The following is a 22,941-nucleotide window of genomic DNA, read 5'->3' as shown; positions in this document are numbered from 1 at the left end:
TTCGTAACTCATTAACAAAAACTTGATTTTCCTTCTTTTCTTCCTCAACAAAATTTGCCTTATCACCTTGATTGTTAGGATTATAATAACATTCATAAGAGTAATGTCCATACCTTTTGCAAACATAGCATTGTATTTCAGACCTTTTAGAGTTTCTGTCTCGTCCACGGCCTCGGCCACGTCCTCGACCATAACCTCGACCTCTTTGGCTATAATTTTCTCCAACATCTTCACTGTTTGGAGATTCTTAATTGGTCTGATTTCTGCCTCCTCTTCCTCTTTGTCCTGTCCTCTTCCTCTTTGAGAAATTGATTCTCTTTTATTTTCAAGAGCAAACTTAGCTTGTAGTGCTTGCTCTATAGTTTTCTCTTCTCCTCTTTTTGTAATCCTTTGTTCATGAACTTGAAGGGAACCCATAAGTTCTTCTAAAGACATTTTTTTCCAAATCTTTAGATTCTTCAATCGCAACAGCAATAAAATCAAATTTCGGATCTAGAGATCTCAATATTTTTTCTATTACTCTCTGATCATTTACTTGTTCACTATTTCATCTTATTTGATGAACAATAGAAATGATTTTTAAGAAGTAATCAGAAATAGTTTCAGAAGTACCTTGTTGTAGTTTTTCAAACTCGGCTCGTAAAACTTGTAGACGAAGTTTCTTTACTTTATCAACACCACCGAATGCTTTTTGAAGCATTTCTCAAGCCTCCTTTGAAGTATTTGCTAGAGCGATGATCTCGAACATTGTATTATCAGGGCCTTGGTAGATTGTGAACAAAGCCTTTTTCTCCTTCTTCCTTCTTTCTTTGAGTTGTTTTCTTCCTTCTGCATTCATTGCTCCTTCTTCTGCTGGACTTGGTTCAGCAAATCCATCTTCTACAAACTCCCATACATCTTGGGAGCCTAGAAGAACCTTTATTTGGATGTACCATATGTCATAATTTTCTTTTATCAATCTGGGGATCTGGAGTTGGATGACACTTGAGGAAGAAGTCATAGCTTAACCTATGCTCTGATACCAAATGTTGAAGTTGATAGGAAAATGGGATAGAGATATCAAACAGAGGAAGAGTAGGACAAGCTTTCAATCTTCTGTATTTCTCTCAAGTAAAACACTTTTACAATTTCAGAAACTCTATTTTTTTTTCATGACCCAACATATGGGGTTTATATAGTCCCCAAAAATACATTATATTAATTGTATTCAAGATGAATCATTCTCTTTCAAGAAATATTTTCAAGAACCAATAACCAATTTGACTTATCCTTCTATAGACTTTTAATCCATTTTTTCTTGTTGATGTAATGATTCTCCCACTTGATGCAATGAACCTTTTTATGCCTCTTGAACAAAGTTTAATCCAACAGTCTTCTCCAAAAGACTCGAGTCGAGGTCAAAGTCGGCTACCGGCAAGCCTTTGATCATTAGCATCCCATCCCTCATTCTCTTCTTCTCTGTCTCTTCACCAAACTAAATCATGCTTTTGGCAGTGATGATAAAGCTTGTTGGTCTACTTCTGTACCTGATAAAACCAGCCACGGCAGGGTGTGAAGCCATGAGTTGTGGCCGCGTCACAAACATTAGCCATCCCTTCTGGCTCCGTGACCCACGGCAACCTCCCTGTGGTGGACTTTCTTCGTTTGAGCTCTCCTGCGAGGATGGTCTTCCCATTCTGGTGAGTTCTTACAACAGTTCCTACTACCGTCACGACATCTTCTACGGGAACAAATCCTTTTGGGTTAGGAACAAAAATTTCAACGATGAAGGCTGCGCTATTCCCAATTACGACATACGGGTGGACCTCCCCGGTTTCTTCAGAGTTAGCGCGGTGAACACAGAGCTCCGCATCTTCTACAATTGCTGGGCGCCGCCGCCCATTTATACCACAAGAATAGACTGTGCTCCTAACGCCACCTTTGCGCTTGTCGGTGGACGCTATGGTGACAACTCGACGTCACCGCCGTCACCACCGAACCGATGCAACACGTCAAGGGCACCGGTTTTGTTGCGAGACGGAGGAAGAGAAAGGAGTAGCACAGAAGACATCGAGCGTCTCTTGAAGAATGGATTTCTGGTGGTGTGGGGAGAAGCCGATGCTTGCTGGGAATGCAGACTTAGCAACGGACGGTGCAGTCATGACGATACATCGGCGTCATTCGTGTGTATCTGCCCGGACGGACGGCACAGTCCCAGGAATTGCAGTGAGTTCAATCCGATCACCTTAGTTATGGCTGTGTTGTAACTGTAGCATGGACTAATTCTTGTTTCCGACGGTCTCTGTGCTGCAGGAAAGGGCCATTTCGCAAAGAGTATTGCAATAGGTAAGAAACTCTCATGGGTTTTCATCCTTCTTTCGCCATGCATTCACGCATCGTTTGCCCTCCTCCACGTTCCAGGTTCGATGGCAGGAGTCGTGGGTCTCCTGCTGGCCTTCGCTGCAATATTCATCTACGTGCGGAAAAGGCCCAACCCCTGGCTCAGATCAAGAAACACACGCGAGGGACACGGACATGATTTCCTGGAGAAGTACGAATCCCTGGTCCCCCAGGGATACAAGTATCGGTATCTAAAGAAGATAACCAAATCCTTTGGTGAGAAGCTCGTGCAAGGTGGATTCGGAAGCGTGTTCAAAGGTAACTTGAAGACAGTCGTCTGGTTGCTGTCAAGATCTTGAGCAGATCAAGGAAGATGGGGAGGAGTTTGTTAGTGTCAACATCTATATGTCGTGGTCTCGGGGCAATACGGTTGGGTTTGAGTCTGAATGATTGGAGATCTTCCTGAACGACCTTTGAGACTGCTAAGGTAGCCGACCGCGGTGGTCTGATCGCGACGGGGTCACTGTTTTCTCCGGGAGGGGACCTCTCGCTTGGACCTTCGATGAGAGGCACTCCGTCTTCGTCCCTGCACACAGGTCGGGTCAGGAGAGCTCGGCTCGACCCCTCCGACGATCAAGTTAGTCAATAGTCTCATAGGGTTTTTCTTATTTTTCTCCCCCTCTTCATTCTGAACGCGAGGGTTTTTATAGGGAAGATCACAGTTTCCTGATGTGCCCGCTTGCAAGGAGCAGGGTCGTATCTTGATAACGTTTGACACTGTCATTGGTGTTTCATGAAGGATCAGGCTCCTACAGGATGGTGACGTGCCTCGATCGGCGTTTTGGTCTGCTTCGGCCAGGCGTTGTCAGGTCAGATCGAGGCAGGCGAACCCCATAACTCCTCGGTCTACATGACCTAGGAGACGTCACTCGGGAGCAGATGATGCTAGTTCGTGTCCCATCATTATTATTACCCTCATCATTCCCCCCTAAGGGAGCCATGCATTGATTGTTGCTAGGGGGGTTTGAGGCGTGGCTTTTGCTTTAAGTAGTTGTTCCTACCGGTTTGCCCTCTGGTCAGTGTCGAGGAGGTTTCCTAGAGGGTCGCGATGGTCGGTTGTTGGCTCGTCGTCCTATGCAACGTGTGACCATGGGGTATGACTTGAGCAAGGCAGAAGACTCGGGCGAGCAAGTGGCGCCGAGGCGTAGGAATAATGCAGTTTGTGACCGAGGTACGTGGCTCATGCGGGTAGGCCCCGCAGAGGTGGACTCGGGCAGTTCGTGGCCGAGGTGCACAACCTAGGCGGGCAGGCCGTGCAGAGGTGGGCTCGGAACATTGCGGCCGAGGGGCACGGCTTAGGCAGGCACGCCGCACAGAGGTGGACTCGGGCAGACTACGGCCAAGGGGCACGGCTCAGGCGGGCAGGCTGTGTAGAGGTGGACTCGGGCAAACTGCGATCTAGGAACATGGCTCAGGCGGGCAGGCCGCGTAGAGGTGGACTTGGACAGACTATGGCCGAGGGACACGGCTCGGCGGGCAGGCCGCGAAGGACTCGGGCAAACTGTGGCCGAGGGACACGACTTAAGCGGGCAGGCCGCGCAGAGGTGGCCTCGGGCAGACTGCGGCCGAGGGGCGTGGCTCAGGCGGGAAGGCCACCTAGAGGTGGACACGGGCAGACTACGACTGAGGGGCACGGCTTAGGCAGGCAGGCCGCGCAGAGGTGGACTCAAGCAAACTGCGACCGAGGGACACGGCTCATGCGGGCAAACCACTTAGAGGTGGACTCGGGCAGACTGCGGCTTAGGCGGGCAGGCCGTGCAAGACTCGAGCAAACTGCGACCGAGGGGCATGGCTCAGGCGGGCAGGCCGTTGAGTTACTGGTTAACGAAGCGTAGCTGGGCTCGCAGGGAGCCCATTGAATCTAAAGATAACACATCGGGCTCCAGGTAGGCGCTCGGGTGTCCCATTGCTCGATCCTTGAGCGGGGTCGATCGGACCTGAGGTGACACGGGGAGTTCCGAAGGTTCCATGTGAGCCCGAACAGGCGACTCTTGTTGCCGTAGTGGTTGGATCGTAGGTGGGTGCGCTGGATGAGAAATGAGCGGGATAATGGTCCGCACCATCCCAGTCAGAGCTTGGACTTGATGAGCGAGGTCCTGAAAGGCCTCGGGTGATATGGGCGACGGGTCAGTTGGGGCGCTTTCAGGCGGCGACAAGCCCGGGTCGTTGAATAATTGCCAATAGCGCTCTGAGGTCGCGGCGGGGTGCTCAGCTCGAGGTTCACCATGTCAGGGGCGTTCCCTCGGAGCCCTGATCAGGTGCAACTCCTCGATTATGGGTTCGTCTGGGTTGATTTGTCGATCCCTCGACATTCGGGCCCTTCCTCTAGCACCAAGCTGTTAGTGTCAACATCTTTACGCCGTGGCCTCGAGGCCAATACGGTTGGGTTCGAGTCTGAATGATTGGAGATCTTCCTGAACAACCCTTGAGACTGCTGAGGTAGCTGACCGCGGTGGTCCGATCACGACGGGGTCACTGTTTTCTTTGGGAGGGGACCCCTCACTTGGGCCTTCAGTGGGAGGCACTCCGTCTTCATCCCTGCACACAAGTCGGGTCGGGAGAGCTCGGCCCGACCCCTCCGACAATCAAGTCAATCGATAGTCTCAGGGGGTTTTTCTTATTTTTCTCCCCCTCTTCTTTTCGAACGCGAGGGTTTTTATAGAGAAGATCACCGTTTCCTGATGTGTCTACTTGCAAGGAGAAGGGTCGTACCTTGGATAACATCTGACATTGACATTGACGTTACGTGAAGGACCAGACTCCTGTAGGATGGTGATATGCCTCGGTCAGCATTTTGATATGCTTCGGCCAAACGCTGTCAGGTCAGATCGAGGCATGCGACCCCGTAACTCCTCGGTCTGTGTGACCTAGGAGACATTCTCGGGATCAGATGACGTTAGTTCGTGTCCCGTCATTGTTATTACCCTCGTGAGAGTTATCAACGAAGTCGCCAGCATCGGCAGGACCGCCCACGTCAACGTCGTCACTCTTCTGGGATTCTGCCAAGAAGGTAAGAGAAGAGCGCTGGTCTACGAGTACATGCCCAATGGCTCCCTGGAGAGGTACATCTACTCCGATCCGCCCGAGACATCGCTTCCTTGGGACAAACTGTACCAGATAGCAATCGGCATCGCCCGAGGGCTCGAGTATCTGCATCAAGGTTGCAACACCCGCATCGTGCACTTCGACATCAAGCCTCACAACATCCTCCTCGATGAGGATTTCTGCCCCAAGATAGCAGACTTCGGGTTGGCGAAACTGTGCCCTAGGAAGGAAAGCATACTCTCCATGGCGGAGGCAAGAGGAACGATAGGGTACATGGCGCCGGAAGTGTTCTCCAGGAGCTTTGGAGCGGTTTCGACCAAATCTGATGTCTACAGCTACGGAACGATGGTGTTGGAAATGGTGGGAGGAAGAAAGAACATAAAAGCACGTGCAGATGCTAGGACGAGCGACGCATGCTTCCCCCACTCGATTTACCAGTATCTGGATGGAGGTGAAGATGACCTGCGAGTTGGTGATGTGACGGCGGAAACGGAGGAGATCCCGAGGAAGATGATGTTGGTCGGGTTGTGGTGCATACAAACCGCGCCGCCGAATCGGCCTTCCATGAGCAGAGTCGTTGAGATGTTGGAAGCAAGCGTCGGTGACATTGAAATGCCACCGAAGCCATATCTTTGTACTCCTTGATCAACTGTACAACTCTTCTTCTTGATGATGAGATTAAGCAAATCTTTGGTTGGCTCTTGCGTGCATTATCATGCTTATTGTTTTTAGAGTCCAGCAAAAACACCTCTGCTAATTGTCTGCCACGGGAAAGCATTTAGTAGCGTAACAGGACATCAACTTGCACGGCTTGTGTTGAGTGCTATCATCAATCGCGGCAAAAGCCATGGCGGTGGTGGTTTTCCCTCCATCTCCTCTTGGGGGCACAGCAGCGTTTCCCACTAGCAGAGACACGGGAAGAGGGACGAATGGGTGGTCTCTTGGATCGACAGAATCAATCACTACATTCCAAAGATCTCATCATATTCTCGAACGGGGAGATTCCGATTTGGGGTCGGAAAGAAATTCTAATTGGATTCGGAATAGGATTTAGGAGTAAGAGGAAGAGTCCGAAACTCGGATGATTTGGAGTCGAAGTAGAATTGAAGTTTCAGACTCGCGTTAGGAATTGGTCTCGTCTTCTCCCTATTCGCCACGAGCTCCCTCTGCTCCGACCATATCCACGGGGAAGAAAGGATGGCAGATCGAAGGAGCAGCAGCAGAATGCCGTGCAATTATCCCCTTCTTTCCTACTGTCATCCATCGATCTTTTTCGTTGATTTCTCTGCTAAAGAATTCGTGCTTTCTTCTCCCCATCGATTCTTTAGTTGCGTATTCATTCATGATCATAAAAAGAGTTGTTTGTTTTGAGAATCTCTGGCTCGTTAAGAGTATCCTAACACAATTGCACAGAGAATACACCACCTTTCAGAATGGCAACCCAATCCGCTTTCCACTCGCCACCACATAAACCCCTTGTCAAGGAAGCAGAGAGAGAGAGAGAGAGAGAGGACAAAGTGGGAAATCATTCGCTAGAGAGAGGACAAAGTGGGAAATCATTCGCTCTCCCTGTCGTTGGGAGACGAGTAGAAGCCAGAAACAGAGAGGTCACCGTGCCATACCACATAGCCAAAATTATGGAGCGAATGCGACGTCCAAAGCTTGAAAGAGAAATAGGTAGAAGAGGGCAGAAAAAGAGAGGTCATTTTCCTAGAAGCATGGAGCGAATGCAACTTCCGAAGCTTGAGAGAATGCCAACACAGTGTCATGGGTGATGAAGATCCTCGACTTCCCAAACGATCAACATCTGCCGCCACATGAAAAGATTAATCCCCAGGGATTCGGATTCGGATTCGGATTCGGATTTGGATTGGGTTAGTTCGTACGGTTGTCCCCTTTGCACGAGGCAATCGGGCAGTTGAAATCCAAGCTTACGATTCGTGGATCGGATGTTTGACGTGTCTTCACGAAAAGTATGGAACGATCTAACAACAGATAGATTTTTTAGATCGATGGATAAATTTATTATTTTTTTATTAAATGGATAAAAATAGTTTGACTTCTTTTATTATCTTTTTTTAGTGTTTGTTAATTAATAAAGTGCTGATTTTTAGTGGAAAAATATATCATGAAATTTGATGCTTTTTAAATATATAATAACGAAGAAGTAAAACATTTTATTCGGTGGTGCTCTCTCCGATGACCGCACTTCTCCTAATTCGCAGGGCGGGCGATCCTTCTCCACCTCTATCCCGTTCCGAGCATGATGACATCGACAGCGCCGACCGCCGTATCCGTCGGCGCCTCAGCCCCCGGCTATCCGAATTCCGTCGACTCTTCTCCGCGCTCCCGCCGCGGTGACTCCTTGAACGAGCCTCTCGCTTCGTCCGCCGCGGCGGCCTCGTCGCGCCTCCGCGTCATGTGCAGCTACGGTGGCCGCATCGTCCCCCGCCCCGCCGACAAGTCGCTCTGCTACCTTGGCGGCGAGACTCGCATGGTCACCGTCGACCGCGGCTCCTCCTTCGCCGACCTCTCCGCCAAGCTGTCCCGCGACCTCCTCGGTGGCCGGCCCTTCTCCCTCAAGTACCAGCTCCCTAACGAGGACCTCGACGCCCTCATCTCCGTCACCACCGACGAGGACCTCGAGAACATGATCGAAGAGCTCGATCGCATCTCCGCTGCCACCGCGGCTCCGACCTCCCCCGGAGGCGGTGGATCGAGGCGCTCTCGCCGCCCCCGGCTGTTTTTGTTCCCTTCGAACCCGGAGTCGGCTCCTTCGTCCTTCATGGGGTCATTGTTGGACGAGTCGAAGTCGGAGACGTGGTTCGTGGACGCCCTAAATACCGCGATCGGCGGGATGGGCATCGACGGTCTCCCCTGCGGTCGTTCCACCGACTCCGCCTCCGTCGTCTGCCTCCTCGGCCTCGAGGACGACTCTTCCGTCCACAACCGCAGCGGCGGCGGCCAACAGCCGGAGTCCGTGCAGGTCGTCCTCCCCCACCGCGACTCCTCAGGCACGCTCGTCCGCCATGGCCAGAACCTCAACTCCGTCCCCGGTTCGCCGATGCTCGATAAATCTCCATCCTTGGGATCCAACTCGTCGACTCCATCCCTCTCCAATCTCCCATCCATCCTTGTTACCACCGCCGATCCCCATGCCGATCACCACATCAATGGTGTGGACGATCACTTCGCCCACATGAATCCCTCAACCGACAAAGAGCCATTGCATGCCGTCCGCCACCAGCCCCCTCCGCCCCTTCCTCTCCCAATCGCTTCTGTTCCCACTCCCACCATCTACCCAACGAGTAGAGACTTCGACGACGACGACGACAGGTCCAACCACGGTGGTAGCGTCCTTGAGCCGCCGCAACCTACAAAACCTGGTGATCCAGTGTCAAGGTATCGTCTTTCTTGTTCACTTACCTCTCTATAAACAAAGCTGTAAATTTTACCAAGATTTCGGATTGTTTACATTGATTTCTTCATCCAGGCTGACGTACCTGAATGCAATCTCGGATCCCAAGGTCTCCTTTGATCCTACCTATCGTGTTCCGGTGCCGGTCACGGGTTGTGTGTCGCCACCGACACAGGCAGAGCATATACTGCAGCACCAACAGTCTCAGCCACAGTTCATCCCGCCAAATGCCCGTTACATCCACCACCCAGCGGTCGGGACCGTCCTCCCCGTTCCTTCCTACTACCCTATCGCAGCCCCTCCGGTGCAGCAGCCAACACCGACCCAACCATTCCATCCCCAATTTCGAATGTGCTACGTGCCTTTAGCTGCAGCTCCGCCCAATTTGGGGGATCCCAGTTCTGTACCACCATCAGCAAAGCTGGCTGTGGCAGTGCCTAGTGTTCCAACGAAGCCCGAGTTGCCGGTAAATTCGTACATGTCGGCACCTGCACCTGCACCTGCACCTGCTTCGTTGCAGCCGCAGCTGATCCGTGTAGCTAGCAATCCTCACGCGGGAACAGGCTATCATGTGATGCAGCAGCAAGCCCTCCTGCCTCGGACACCAGCAACATCGGTTACTTACGGTGCTGAAGTCGCCGCCACACCCGGCCATCCGGCGCTCTACCACGCTCGGGCCTTTTCGAGACCGGTAGTGATCCCTCAGCAGTATCAGACAGTGTGTTCCACGGCTGTGACTCGTCATGCCGCACCTCCTGGAGATTCCAACACATCCGGAACATCATGATCACGAATCAGAACCTTGATTAAAAGAAAGGATTCTTTGTTTTTTTGACTGGAGGGAAGGGGTGTCTTGATCCGCTGCTGCTGCTGCTTATGTTGTCAAGCGCTTTAGTCTGTCTATTGAGATAGCAACAAAGGGAATAGGTTTGCAGTCGAGGGTTTCAGGATCCATCCCTCGACTGCTGCTGGGGCCATATTCCTCATGTTGATATATCGTGGTATTATAATAAAGTTAAGTCATTCCTTGAAATGGAGCTCAAGCTCAGCTGGTTGTTGTACACATTAAATTCAGCTCCTCCTTTTCAGAACAAAATCTCGTTTGCTCGTCTTTCTTAATTAATGAGATGCAGTTACCAAATGCTATTCTATTCATCTTCTTTCTTTGTTGTTGTGAGGCTGAAGTAGTAGTAACAACAACAAATTGATTTCGGGATGGCTACGATCAGTCTACACGAGGGAGGTTGGTTGGATCTCTTAAATTTGAGTGGGCGTTCACCAAGTTGTTCATGAAGGATGGGGCAGTTTACAGCTCCTCCGAGCATGTGAATGGCCTACTCATTACATTCTCATCACCAAAGTTATATCTTAATACGGAGGACACCATGGTCATTTTTTCAGCTAGCTATACTCCCAAGTCTGATTCTAGCAGATCATGGCTGCTTGGTTGCTAAACAAGGGTTGTAATCGACATGAAAGGCTTCATCCAGATGCAACATCTCCACTATTGCACATCAAGGACTAAACTCTCAGTTTGTGAGAATTTAATGGCACTGCCAAATAGATATTGTCAGGAACCAACCATCAGATCCACCAAGAAAAGTATCCTCTGCAAAATATCATACAGTATTTGCTTGAAGGAATAGGCTACTAAATTCAGCTCCATAATTAGCCGGACTGTCATAGTCAATCCATGCTGAATAGATATCAGGTTAGTCTCAAGCGAAGCTAAACAACACTTGAAACCAAAGTCAGAAGAATGACAACCCCAAAGAAGAAGTGGAGCACAAGATTTGTTCATGGCACTTGTAATGTGTCATAGTAGTAAAGTAACCTCACACAACAAAACGCAGCCCTCTAATTTGCAATCTTGTAGCGACTCAGATGCCAATCAGTGCATTAAAGGGGATGATCAATCTCAGGGGAATCAATAACAACAGATGATGTCTAACCACGAGAAACCATCACTTACAATGACCCAAGTTGCATCTTTGCAAGGGCCATCACCATAGCTATATCTCACAACTATTTCTCGCATCGGTTTGGCCTCTTGTTTGAAGGTAGAAAGGACTTCCGAATAGAGGCTAGAATTGATACCCAACTACAACACTTGGGTGGATACAACTTTTACACCAATAACCATGTAATCATGCATGCATAAATCATTCAATCTAGACAATAAATACAGTCATCAACAATTGAGTGCATCTGCCTATCAAATATCGATAGGATCTACTGAGCATGGGCAAAGCAGAAAGAAGAAAGAAGCGAAACAAAACATATGCATTGAATTCATAAATGTAGTTTCAAATGTACTAACAAAAACAGTGTTTTCATCCAACATATAAGAGAAATAAGACAGACTTCAATGCTTTACTTCGAGATCTAAAACTCCAGTCCTAAAGATCAAGAAAACAAGCGCAACCGCATAACGAAGACAGAAGAAATCGGATAGATGAAATCAATCGATTTCCTGGAGAGAGGGCGCACCAGCGGCGGCGGCGGCAACCTCGTCCGCTGAGAACTTACCCTTGGCCTTGTCCGCTGCACGGCCGCGGGCCTTGCGATCCAGAAGGGCCTTGCGGTCCTTGTCGAGCTTAAGCTTCGTGATGACGACCTTGGAGGGGTTGATGCCGACGTTGACGGTGGAGCCGTTCACCTTCTCGCGGGCGATGCGCTCGACGTGGATGACCCACTTCCGACGGTAGACCTGCACGACCTTGCCCTCGCGGCCCTTGAAGGTACCGCGCACCACCTGTACCTCGTCGTCTTTGCGCACCGGAACCGACCGCACGTTGTACTTGTTCCGCAGGTCGGCCGACAGCGGCGCGCTCATCAGCACTCGCCGGACGCTCGATGGAGCCGTGAAGTGCGCCTTCCGGCACTTCCTCCGGGAGCTCGACACACGAGGGTTGTACTTCATCGTAGCCGGCTGCGGCTGCGGCGATCGAGAGGCTATAGGGTTTCGGAAAAGGGATTCGGCTAACGACGAAAATGAAGATATATATAGGAAGCAGTGGAAATCTAGGGTTTCAAGGGATGATGAATCCATAATGACTATAACACCCTCGCGCATCAAGGGGCGATCACCTGTCTTCGTAGGCACGTGAAACCCACGTTTCTCTCCCTCCTTCCTCGTTCATCTCAATTTTACCACGCACCGCTTGCCGGAAAAACGAGAAGGAAAAGAAAACGTTTGGATTTGTTTGGGTTCGATTTTATGGTAATCGTAGCACCGAAGTGTCACCGATCTCATTAAAATGATTTCAATCTTTATGTAGGTAATAAGTCTGAAGAGCACAGCTCTGCTTCGGATGACTCTTCGAGACTATGTTATGTTGATGAGGACATTAATAATATTTTTTTCCCTAACACTTACTAAGGAGATGAAAGTATCATAATCTATCTCATGGAAGTATATATAACTAACAAAAATAATGCGTTAACTTCGCCCGATGATCATTTATTATTTGTGTAGGAAAGCACATTAGTCATTTGCTTCACCAACAAATCAACCGCCGGTCTACTGTAATATGACACATTTCTGTACCCAGCTGCAATTGGGTTTTAGCTGACGTCGATGTCGAACGTTTACCCCGAGACCTACTTGAGACAAGCAAAATACCCGACTTGCTTCGATATTGTACATGAATTCACGCAAGGCATTAACAAAATTGTGTGGTTTGCACCAACCATCATGCCTTACTACATCCTATTAATGTACACACTTCACCGCACAAACATGCAAACTTTTCTAACAACACTCACCACCTTGCACTATGATAAACAGAACACGATCATGGCGTGCATCAGTTGCAGACTCCTGGTATAGTCACCTTGGGGCAGTAAATTCTGTGTGCGACCGGATCATATGATCGGATAAGTTTAAAAGCCATCTGACTCTGGTATTCAAAGAATTAAGTTATAAGTTTTCCGTCTTCGTTTAAGAGATTGCTAACGAGTATTCGAGGTGCTTGGAAAACCATTGGAATTTGGTGCTTCCATCTCGACAAGCATCAGCTTCTGCCTCTGGTACCTATTTCTTTTTGCTGCAATTGCTGAGAGTGGCACAAATAAGAATGCAGTGAGTACAAAATATAGATGAGATAACATACAGTTTCAGTTGAGATATTTCAGATGTAGCCATAGCGAATCAATAACTTAATTATGCCCCCTAGAGGCTGTTTAATCAAGTTCAGAGATCATATACAGAATACATAGAGTTACAATATGACTTCAATGAACGAACATTATAAAACAAGGTGATCAAAATCTTTTACTTTCAAAATAAAATGCCTCTGCAATGAAGCAGGTCACAAAACACATTATCTGCAAACTAGAAATTAGAGCATCATTTTTTTTATTAAGTATAAAAAGATTAATGGGATGCTAACTCCTCATTCATACTAGTTAAAAGACATCGAGAACACCTCACTATTCCCCGTTTATACTTCTACTGGTCCATTTATGCAAATCCACAGATAATTATGCAAGTCCTCAAGTTTCAGAATATAGGAAATACAATGCCTGAAACCAAGCTAACATAAAAGATGCAGTTTCTAGAAAATTTCTTCATTATGATAACATCTTTATTTGCTTTATATCCCTGCTACAGGATCAGCTGAGCTGCCACGTGTTATGCCACTGAGATAATGGTTTCTCCTATGTGGTTGTAGCTCATTGAATGAATCAATTGAAATGTTCTACAACCAATGTTGATCTTTGGTCTTCCTGGGGAAAAAAGAAGGAACCAGCACTCACCATCCCATATATTACTTCCAATGTCAACTGCTTGAGATTCTCGGTTGCTTAAAAGCCCTCCTGCAATCCATTCCTGGTTTGTGCTGCATGCTCAACTTGACACATATCTTATCCAGTCTCAGACTTAGAACCATCTGTATATAGTATTTTCTCTTCTTAAGATGATAATTACTACTATCTGACCTGCTACCCTGGATGTGTTGCTAGCCAGCTCTTCTCCTATTACACAAGTTATTTCTTATATACTATCTCCACCTGATTGTTCAACTAAGGCTTCACTGGAAAGGAAGAAATCTAGAAAAGGAAAGTAATTACATTTTTCAAAGTGTTAAGTATGGACGAGGAAAGAAACAAATACAAAGTATGTTTAAAAGTCAAGGAATTAAAATATGACAAACTATGTTCAGGCATAATTAACAATACAAGGGGCAAACAATTATTATATCTATATCCTTCCTGTGTCTCAATTGAAGAATCCCAGTTCTTCTCAATGGAATGGCTACTTTGTCAAGCATAAAGCAAATTCTCAGAAAGAATTTAGAATAATGTTTAAAGTTACTTGTACTCACATATTAGGTCTTGAGGAAACTCAAAATCATAGTCATCGTTTTGCCTTCTTATGCAGAACAAGTAAATTAGGAGTAGCACGATGACGACAAAAGCACATGATAAACCAATTGCAATTTTTCCAGCTGTGGAAAGCCCTCGTTTGTCCCAAAACAAAGGGCAAGCGGGCAAAGTAGGTACACCACAGAGGCCTTTGTTACCTGAAAGGCTGAACCAAGAGTATATAATTATTTTGCTAAACAAAAAAGAAGCAAAGAAATTGATGCAAAGTTATGAAACTGCAAGTATATAACACATTTCTGTGTAGTACAGCTATGTTTATCTCTCTACATTGATGCATAAAGGAAGATAACAAACATATTTACCTAGTTCATATATGTGTTACTAAGCTATTTGGTCACTCAGGCTCTGGCCGGTGTGACATTTATGTAACTTTAGCTTTTACACTATTCTCAATTCTTGAACCTTGAGAGAAGCCAGAATGAATGTGTCTAATATCAGTAGGCTACATATTTGTGTCAAGTAGTTCTATCAATGAATTTTTTGTGTGCGCATGCGTTGATGATAAGCAACTCTGTACTGGAATAGATGCAACTGGTTGAGAAAGCCTTTGTAAAATACCCTCAAGGTCAAATCCAAGGATTTAAATCAAGGTTAGTTACCAGTGTAACCTAACACACTGGTACACTAGCAGTAATTTGAGCTGTACACCAACCAATACAACCTGATATCATTGAATAAATAATTAAAACAAGAATGATATTATACTGGTATCAAACTATATGTTTCGAAACCAACACTTGTTTCAACGGGAAAACACTGGTTTATACCAACCGGTACAGTCAATATTGAAACCCTGGTCATGACACAAAGATGTGTAACAAGAACAGCCACATGATGCTACAAGAAACAAGTAACATTTCAAAAAGCATAATGAATGGAAGGAAAATTGCTGGATAGCTTACTCTATGATTCCACCATGTACACCAATTGAATAAAGTTTCTCAGGAACTTGCCCATCCAGTTGATTGTTGTTTAATAAACTGCATAAGAAACCAAAAGGTAAACTAGATAATTATCATGATACTAGGATACATCCAAAAAGGTTCCAGATTAAAGATACGAGTCAGAGAAACGGCACCAAGTTAAAATATCTAAACATTTAAGAATCATATATAAACTTTTAAATATTTATAATGGTTGCATGTCTTTAATGCATTAGTTATCGGTAAAGTTATTTATAGCTGACATTTATGTAAAAGCTAACACAAGTTAGTTCGAATATTCATTTTATTTTGTATTTTTATTTTGTATTTTCTTCTAGCTTATTTTTATTTTCTCCTCTTGCCAGTTTTTTTCCTCTAATTCGTTCAGAATAAGGTGGCCATCTCACTGTTGAATATATAAATAAGTCTACAGCTTGTGGTTAGGGAAATTTCTGCATAAACTGGGTTTCAGTCTAGTTAAGGCCAGTGAAGCAGAGTCTCCCCATCTCCTTATAGGGCAGAGACCTCTCTCTCTAAACAATGCCTCTCTTAGGATGTGCTTTGAAAGAGCCAGCTCCAGCTGGTATATGGCCAATTCAAGCAAAGTCGGACAAGTCCAGCACCATGAACCATGTCATATATCAATTCAGGCATGGGGGTGAATTCCTAGGTTCAAGTAACATAGGTATATAAATATCTACTCCAATCATATTTCATTAGCATTTTAATATGTCTAGGCAAGAGACTGGTCCTTTAATATAATGGTAAGATTGCTATTTTATGACCTGGGTGACCAAGAATCGAGTCACTAAGTAACCTCTCTACATATAAGGGTAAGGTTATACACACTGACCCTCCCCATACAGTCAATCTTTCCTATGAACTGAATTAACAATCTATTCTGAGAACCAAAACACAAGAAAGGAAACATAATTGATATATCAGGAAGAACAAAGTCTGATTTGTTAATCGAGTCCATGAGATGCAATCGTACAAAGCTTATGTTTGTTTTCATATGATACATTGTCCTTGTTATCAACTAAGACATGGACTACATGAATAACCTGTTGAAACTGTAAAATTTCCAAACAATAGTGATAATCAAAGAGAAGCGATCAAAATAATTAAAAGCTTTGCCTCATGGATGAGAACTACAAAGAATATTAATGATTAAAAAAAACTACAGGAGCAGATTATCTGTCTACTCACACAACTTTCAAATTTGAAGACCCCAAGCTATCTGGAATGCCACCTGTGTGCTGATTTGATGACAAATCCCTGATTAAGAAAACAAATTCCAGTTTTATGAAGAACAGAAGAAAATGACAGATCTGCTGTGCAATCATCCTTAGATAGCATCACAATTTTGCTTTCAATAACAAAAACAGTAAGACTGATAATATATAAAGGGTATCTAAAACCGATGTGATCTCTATAAAAAAACTACCAGATGAATGACTAACATTCTTTTTGTGTTTCCTAACATTAACATGATAACTTTTGCATGTAAAACATCAATGCATAATGTAACAATCTCAAAAGTTAATTGTTTATATCAAGATTATAACTATGGATGTGATGGGAAAAGAAAATATAAAATTAATTAATCCACTATACATCCATAGAACAAAATAGCACAATATTTCCCACACTCCATGTCCCCTCACTTCTTCATATGGAAATGTCCAGAAAAATGATTGCAAATGACTTATACTGGAAACATAATGATGCCTATCAGATCTCTTCGTGAAAATCAAAATAAAAAGACAAAATATTCTCATTGAACATTAACGAATCCTACTGGGAACACAATAATGCAGTATTTACTGGTTCCAACGTATTAAGAATGAACGCCATAGTTTTGCCTACATTGTTGACATGTGCACATTTGAAAAGTAGCCCCAAGTTATGTAGTACTGATGTCAGTAATTCATGCAATGAATTAGAAAATTAAGGTCACACAAGAATCTATCAATATGCAACCTTTCTAGGTATAGCCCATCAAAATGATCTCCATTATACGATCGTTTAAGTAGAAAAAGACAAGTCTTTCTCCACAAAAATTTGTATTTTCAGTTCCTAGGATATAAATATGTCATATGGATTACATACTAGAATCTTTTAACCAAATGCAATGTGTTACTGACAATAAGAAGCAGCAACTTCATATGCCTTTTATGAAAAGAGACATGAATATTATAACTAGACGATGGATATCAAATATCAACTCACAAGCTTACAAGAGATCCTTGACCTAGACCTGATGGCAATGTTCCTCCCAGAGAATTAGAGCTCAAGTTCCTGTCCAGATTTTTAACTGTAAGCACATGAGATAGGGGATACTAAGAACACATGACACATATATAGAAGTACCAAAACTAATGAACGTGCTTTATGAAAACCAACATGATCAGTTTGAGTATTTTGATCAAGACAAATGAAAAGCTATACAAATTCCAACTCAAAAATCATTCCAAAATGCTTGTTTCATTAGACAATATTTTAACAGGTTAAAGTAAGAAGAATAAGTTAAGAGTAAGGAAAGCTAGACTATATGACTGCAGAAGATATGTAGACAAAAACCAACATGTTAGGAGCAAACCAAAGGCCACATGGAAGTAAGTGCACCATAATCAAGATAGATTCTGGTAGAGGAACCTCAGGGACTTAACAAAATCACGGTGCTCAAGAAAGATTGGAACCAATTTCTTTTCAGTTACAAAACCACAAGAAGAAATGTTGATAAAGTAAAATTAATAAAGTAATTCTAAATCAGGAGTTCATGATTCCAATGTAGCTTCCTGAAAAACACCAAATTAGAAGTCTATCATCCAACGGTAATATTCTACACTTCAGTAAAACAGAGAACATCTTGCATGAGAAATAACAGACTTCATTGCATGACAAATAAAAATGTCAAGTCATGCCAACTAGGCATCTGCAGACGGCAGACCCTTGGAAAACATGTCAAGTCATCATCCTCTGATGGTGACCAAGAACAGAGCTGTGTGATAAGAGTACTAAACATAGTCTTCGGACTCTGTCCTCGGCTCAAAATCCTTGGTCCTTTGCAGTGCCTGGAGGTTTGCACCGCGTGAAAAATGGCATGGTTGCCACATTGGACCAGGCAATATAAACCGCATCATTGTAACTGTGTATTAATTTAACGTGAAGGTATCAGGACATTAGCAACATTTCTTCATTGTCGACTTGCCAAACAACGACTGGGTCAATGGCCATGAATTACTATTCATGTTATATGAAGTTCCTTTAGTTCCACCTTATGTAGTTCCTGGGGTATAGCAGCATCTTATAATACCCAATATCAAGTGTTTAATATTTTCACATCCACCTATGGTCCTCAAAGTATAATTCAGGTTGACCTTTGTAATTTATCCAACAAAAGGACCATATGAACAATATGAATGGTACATAAGCAGCCATTTGTGACTTACTTCTGCTTGCATATGCACAAAAAATAACAACTTTAAAAAGCAAATTAGCAAGCGGGAAATGGTACACGGCAACTTAACTGATACTTACAAGCTTACCAAGTTTGTTAGAAGACTTATTTGATCACTAATATAACCTTTCAAGCCTTGACTGCCCAAATCCCTGCATGTTAGGTACGTAAGGGAAGGAAAAACAGGTTAGACGTAACCATATTCAAAATCCATATAGACTAATTACAATTTGACAGAAGTAACACCAAGGACGAGCACAGATTCCATATAGACCATGATGCATAACATCCATGCAAACAATACAAGATTAGAACATGACATGCTTGTTTTTTCAATATATATTAAAAAAATGACATAAAATGTTCCATGCAATTAATCACAAACAAAAGAATCATACTGAAAATCAACTATAAGGCAAACGGACAAGAAACATCTAATGTATCAACAGGGAAATTTAATTGCTACGATGTCATAAGAATAGTGAAGAACAAATGCAGATTAGAAAATAGAAAGCAAACATGCAGAAACTAAGGAGTTACAATGATGCATCAGTTCATAACCAATATCTAAATGAGCTACTTCGAGCACAAAACATAACCAAAATCAGAATAGTGAAGAATCTAACGAATCAATAGAGGTAGTGGCAGGTAACAGCAATGACTGGTCACGCAGAATAAACCGACTCTAGCCAGATTTTATTTGTGACTTACACTGTCCACTAACTAACTAGGCAGTGCCTTGATCTATTGTTCTGGCCCTTAAATGTGGATCTAGCCATGTAGGAGGTTCTAAGGAGAATCCAATTAATGCAAACAAGGAAGATACATTTTCTAGCTAGGAAGCACGACTGCATAATGCAACCATCATTCACCTTATTCAAGAAAAAAGGAAGCACGATTAGCCAGGAACCAGCCAATGCTTTTCCAACTGCTTCCTATCTGCAAGATACAGCAGATGACAGGCAGTCCAATAGGAAAATTTATTGCCTTCATAATATCCTTGTTAGCCTAAAAATCTCCTTTTAATAATTCATGGTATTTTCATTTAAACTGGGGGAATTTCAAATTCTCACTTGCTATAATGTTAAAAAACACACAGAGAATCACTTTCCACTACTACCAAACATTGCTAGCAGATCAGAAGAGTATGAATCAAGCATCAATAAAATGCATATGCTATGAGCCGAAAAGGATTGTGTTACTTACAATTGGGTGACAACAAGATTCTGTCCGTTGTCACTGTGATGACAAGTTACGCCCTCCCAAGCATCCCAGGTGGAAGGTGCACAAGGATCCCCATTCCATCCCATCCTGTCTGGTATCCGCAGAGATTCCTTCAACGCCTGCATCGCCATCACTGTCAAAATAACCACAAGAAACGGATGAGGCATTCGTCAACCTGATGTACGCCATGCTTGGGTCTCCGAGTCCTGAAATCACGCACGCACCTTGTCTTGGAACCGTGGCAAGATCCAGGGGCACCATTGCGTAGTTCTCGAGCCCACAGATGATGGGCTTCCCCGCCACCGGCACCAGCTTCACGACGAGCGTCGTGCTTGTCAGGTTCTCCACGATATGATGCCACTTGAACGCGTTGAATCCTCCCACCTCTTTGTAGATGTCGATCCTGGTCACGTTTTCCTCACCGATCACAACGTCGAACACCCTGTGCCCGACCCTGGTCACCCCGGAGTCGATCTCAGCGAAGTGGAACCAGACCATGTAGTCGAGCCGCGTATCCACTGGCAGCAGGTATTCGAGGGCATCGCTGGGGTTGACGGTGGTGACGGCGGTCTCGTAAAGCTTGACGGGGAAGTAGTTGGGGGCCTGGTTGGCACCGAAAATCCGGTGCCCGCCGGCCGAGAGCGCCTTGATGGGGACGTCGAGGCTGCGGAAGTCGGCATCGGACTGCCAGACCCGGGAAAATGCGTCGGAGTCGTTTGTGAAGCCAGGGCCAAAGAGGGTGCCGCCAGAGGTGAGGCGCCCGTAGTTGATGAGGATCATGTCGGTGCCAGTGGAGGCGGAGCCGTAAGCGAGGGGGTGGACGGCGGCAAGCTCGACGGAGGCGACGACGGGGGGGTCAGTGGCGATGCTGTAGAAGCAGAGGTTAGCGGCGCCGTCGAGGACAGACGCGATGAGGTCAGCATAGGCGCCGGAGCGGGCGGCGGCCTCGGGCCAGGGGGAGCGCCAGGAATAAACGAGGGTGCCCTCGAAGGAGACGTCGAAGCTAGGAGTGCGCAGCTTCGAATCGTAGTTGTCGTAAACGGTGAAGGTGCGGACGTAGTAGCGGCCGGAAGGGAGGGGAACGGAGTAGCAATTCTTCTTACCGGCGGATACGGGGGGAAAGAAGCGGAGGGTGCGCTCCTGCTGCTGCAGGAAGCGGTGGGGCTCGGCCACCAACCCGGTGGCCCCCGCCGAGAAGTATCGGTCCGCCACCCACGCACGCCCGAACTCCGACGTAAAGTTGGCCGCGCCGCCACAGTCGATGTTGAGCGACACGCCTACAAATTGGAGATCAACAAAGATGCGGTGAGTCGGAGGAAGCAGCGCCAATGTGGGTGGGGATGAGCTTACCAGCAGTGAAAGGATCGGGAGATGAAGCAGGATTGGTACCACCGGAAGCAGAAGAGAAGAGGAGGAAGACGAGGAAGAGGGCAGACATCTCTCGATCCTCGATGTGAGCCGAGATGGAGACGGGAGAGAGTTGGGGAGTGTGGTAGAAGACGACGACGAGTTAATCTTGGCCGTTGATCCCGCTGGAGATGCAATGAGTCCACACAGTAGTCACGTGATGGTCGGGAATGATCAGCTGTCTTCGGATTGGATGGTTCGGCCCAAACACCAAATAGCCAGAATAACGGCGATGGAAGGGGAGAGGACAAGATCAGGGAACACGCGGCTTTACAGCGCACTACCTAACATTGGGCCCACACCCGAGCCGGGTGGGTAATGACGTGCCTAGCTGTAAGGCATTGACGCGGAGATCAGCTGTGACGCTTCGAACTGCAACGCCGTTACCACCACAGCGTTTCATCGTTTCTCACTCCCGACCCCGTTTTGTAGCGGAGTTGGCACGTGATGTGACGTGTCGTCCTACCCTTTGGAATAAGACCGCGTATGGGGTGGTGCGTGGTGCGCATCACGGGACGGCGACTTCATGCCAACCATTAATGCGCGGGGGCCCCGCTGTACCTGGGACCACTCAACCACCAACCCACTATGACACGATGATTGATCGATGGACGCGGTAGTCCAATCATACTCGGTTGGTCAGATTCGACTCCCAAAACGAGTCAATCCGGTCTTGCGTTGTGAAGCCGGTCTCGCCCGATCCGCATCATTTGACCCATTTTTCGTTGATCTCGATGCCTCATTAGCCATATCAGATTAGGTTCCGATGAAGCCAATTTTAATGATATATATACATAGATATATTGATTGAGACACGAATTTTATTTAACTTTTGTGAGCTCCATAAAAGCATATATGAGCATAAGAATAACCTAATAAATATTATTATCGATATTATTATCAATACTTTTTCCCACCATAGTCAAAGGATCAAGACTCTCGTTATATGTGTGATAGGTTCATGAGAATTTTTTTTGCTCTATACGATTGACATACTCGTACTATTTTATTCTTTTCGAAACTCGTATTCCTCGATCAATATAGAACTAAATATCATCATCAATGCTCTCTCCCATATGAGAGCTAAGGGCTCAAAGCTTTATTTTTAGTGTTAAAATGTTATTGTCATTGTGTTGTTGACCAAAGAGTCAACATAACCTAATTTAGTCTCGAAGGCACAGGTCCATTAAAGGGGTCCACATGGGAGTTGGGGGCGATGACCTAAGTAGGAAGCTGAAGTGATAAGCGGAATCTTGAAGTGCTGCTGACCTATTGAAGATGATCTAAAGTTATTCATATGTGTATCTTAGCTCTACTAGATGATGTTCTGCATCCTCCTAAGGAACGCCTTAGCGATGCTAGGATCCTACACAAAAGTTAATTTCAGAGGGATGTCCTGACTCAATCTCTCTAATACTTAAGTTAGTAATGTGAAAAAGTAAATAGGGTTTGATAAAGCTCACGAGAGTACAGGTAGAGCTCGATTGCCCCTATTTAGCCTAAGGGTTTGGCTTTTATACCTAAGTAGAGGGTAGTGTGAAGCTAGTAATATGTTATGATAATCATTACTTTATTTAAGGGATCATTAATGGTGACGACTAATGGACACATCCTCTCAAGGATAGCAACAGGAGAGTAAGACTACTACAATATATTTTGCTTGGGCTCTTGGTCTATTTGGGACAAGTAAG

The 22,941-nt window shown here is 45.4% G+C and overlaps 5 protein-coding genes across 5 annotated transcripts; 3 read left to right on the top strand and 2 right to left on the bottom strand.

The window, feature by feature from the left end:
* Positions 1-1,496: 1,496 nt before the first annotated feature.
* LOC103969818 (LEAF RUST 10 DISEASE-RESISTANCE LOCUS RECEPTOR-LIKE PROTEIN KINASE-like 1.2) lies at positions 1,497-2,678 on the top strand. The gene is made up of 2 exons (XM_018819172.2): positions 1,497-2,205; positions 2,293-2,678. Exons 1-2 carry the CDS (start codon positions 1,497-1,499, stop codon positions 2,676-2,678), a joined length of 1,095 nt encoding a protein of 364 aa, XP_018674717.2.
* Positions 2,679-3,468: 790 nt separating this feature from the next.
* Positions 3,469-6,121, top strand: LOC135625771 (LEAF RUST 10 DISEASE-RESISTANCE LOCUS RECEPTOR-LIKE PROTEIN KINASE-like 2.1). The gene is made up of 2 exons (XM_065130862.1): positions 3,469-3,550; positions 5,270-6,121. Exons 1-2 carry the CDS (start codon positions 3,469-3,471, stop codon positions 6,067-6,069), a joined length of 882 nt encoding a protein of 293 aa, XP_064986934.1. The 3' UTR covers positions 6,070-6,121.
* Positions 6,122-7,557: 1,436 nt separating this feature from the next.
* On the top strand, positions 7,558-9,875 carry LOC135625084 (leucine-rich repeat extensin-like protein 5). The gene is made up of 2 exons (XM_065129398.1): positions 7,558-8,826; positions 8,918-9,875. Exons 1-2 carry the CDS (start codon positions 7,688-7,690, stop codon positions 9,627-9,629), a joined length of 1,851 nt encoding a protein of 616 aa, XP_064985470.1. The 5' UTR covers positions 7,558-7,687; the 3' UTR covers positions 9,630-9,875.
* A 1,231-nt stretch (positions 9,876-11,106) lies between these two features.
* Positions 11,107-11,834, bottom strand: LOC103968706 (large ribosomal subunit protein uL24y). The gene has a single exon (XM_009382009.3). It carries the CDS (start codon positions 11,763-11,765, stop codon positions 11,304-11,306), a length of 462 nt encoding a protein of 153 aa, XP_009380284.2. The 5' UTR covers positions 11,766-11,834; the 3' UTR covers positions 11,107-11,303.
* Positions 11,835-12,277: 443 nt separating this feature from the next.
* On the bottom strand, positions 12,278-21,348 carry LOC135625083 (receptor-like protein 4). Its single transcript, XM_065129397.1, has 9 exons — positions 21,194-21,348; positions 20,068-21,120; positions 19,826-19,976; positions 18,700-18,771; positions 17,389-17,457; positions 16,366-16,434; positions 15,136-15,213; positions 14,173-14,378; positions 12,278-12,900 (listed from the first exon to the last, which is right to left on the bottom strand). Exons 1-9 carry the CDS (start codon positions 21,279-21,281, stop codon positions 12,797-12,799), a joined length of 1,890 nt encoding a protein of 629 aa, XP_064985469.1. The 5' UTR covers positions 21,282-21,348; the 3' UTR covers positions 12,278-12,796.
* Between the last annotated feature and the right edge of the window lie 1,593 nt (positions 21,349-22,941).

Source organism: Musa acuminata, chromosome BXJ2-10 (genome assembly GCF_036884655.1).
Source record: "Musa acuminata AAA Group cultivar baxijiao chromosome BXJ2-10, Cavendish_Baxijiao_AAA, whole genome shotgun sequence".
In the NCBI taxonomy this organism is placed as follows: domain Eukaryota; kingdom Viridiplantae; phylum Streptophyta; class Magnoliopsida; order Zingiberales; family Musaceae; genus Musa; species Musa acuminata.
Note: the sequence above shows the minus strand (reverse complement) of the source record. Positions and strands in the feature narration are given on the sequence as shown.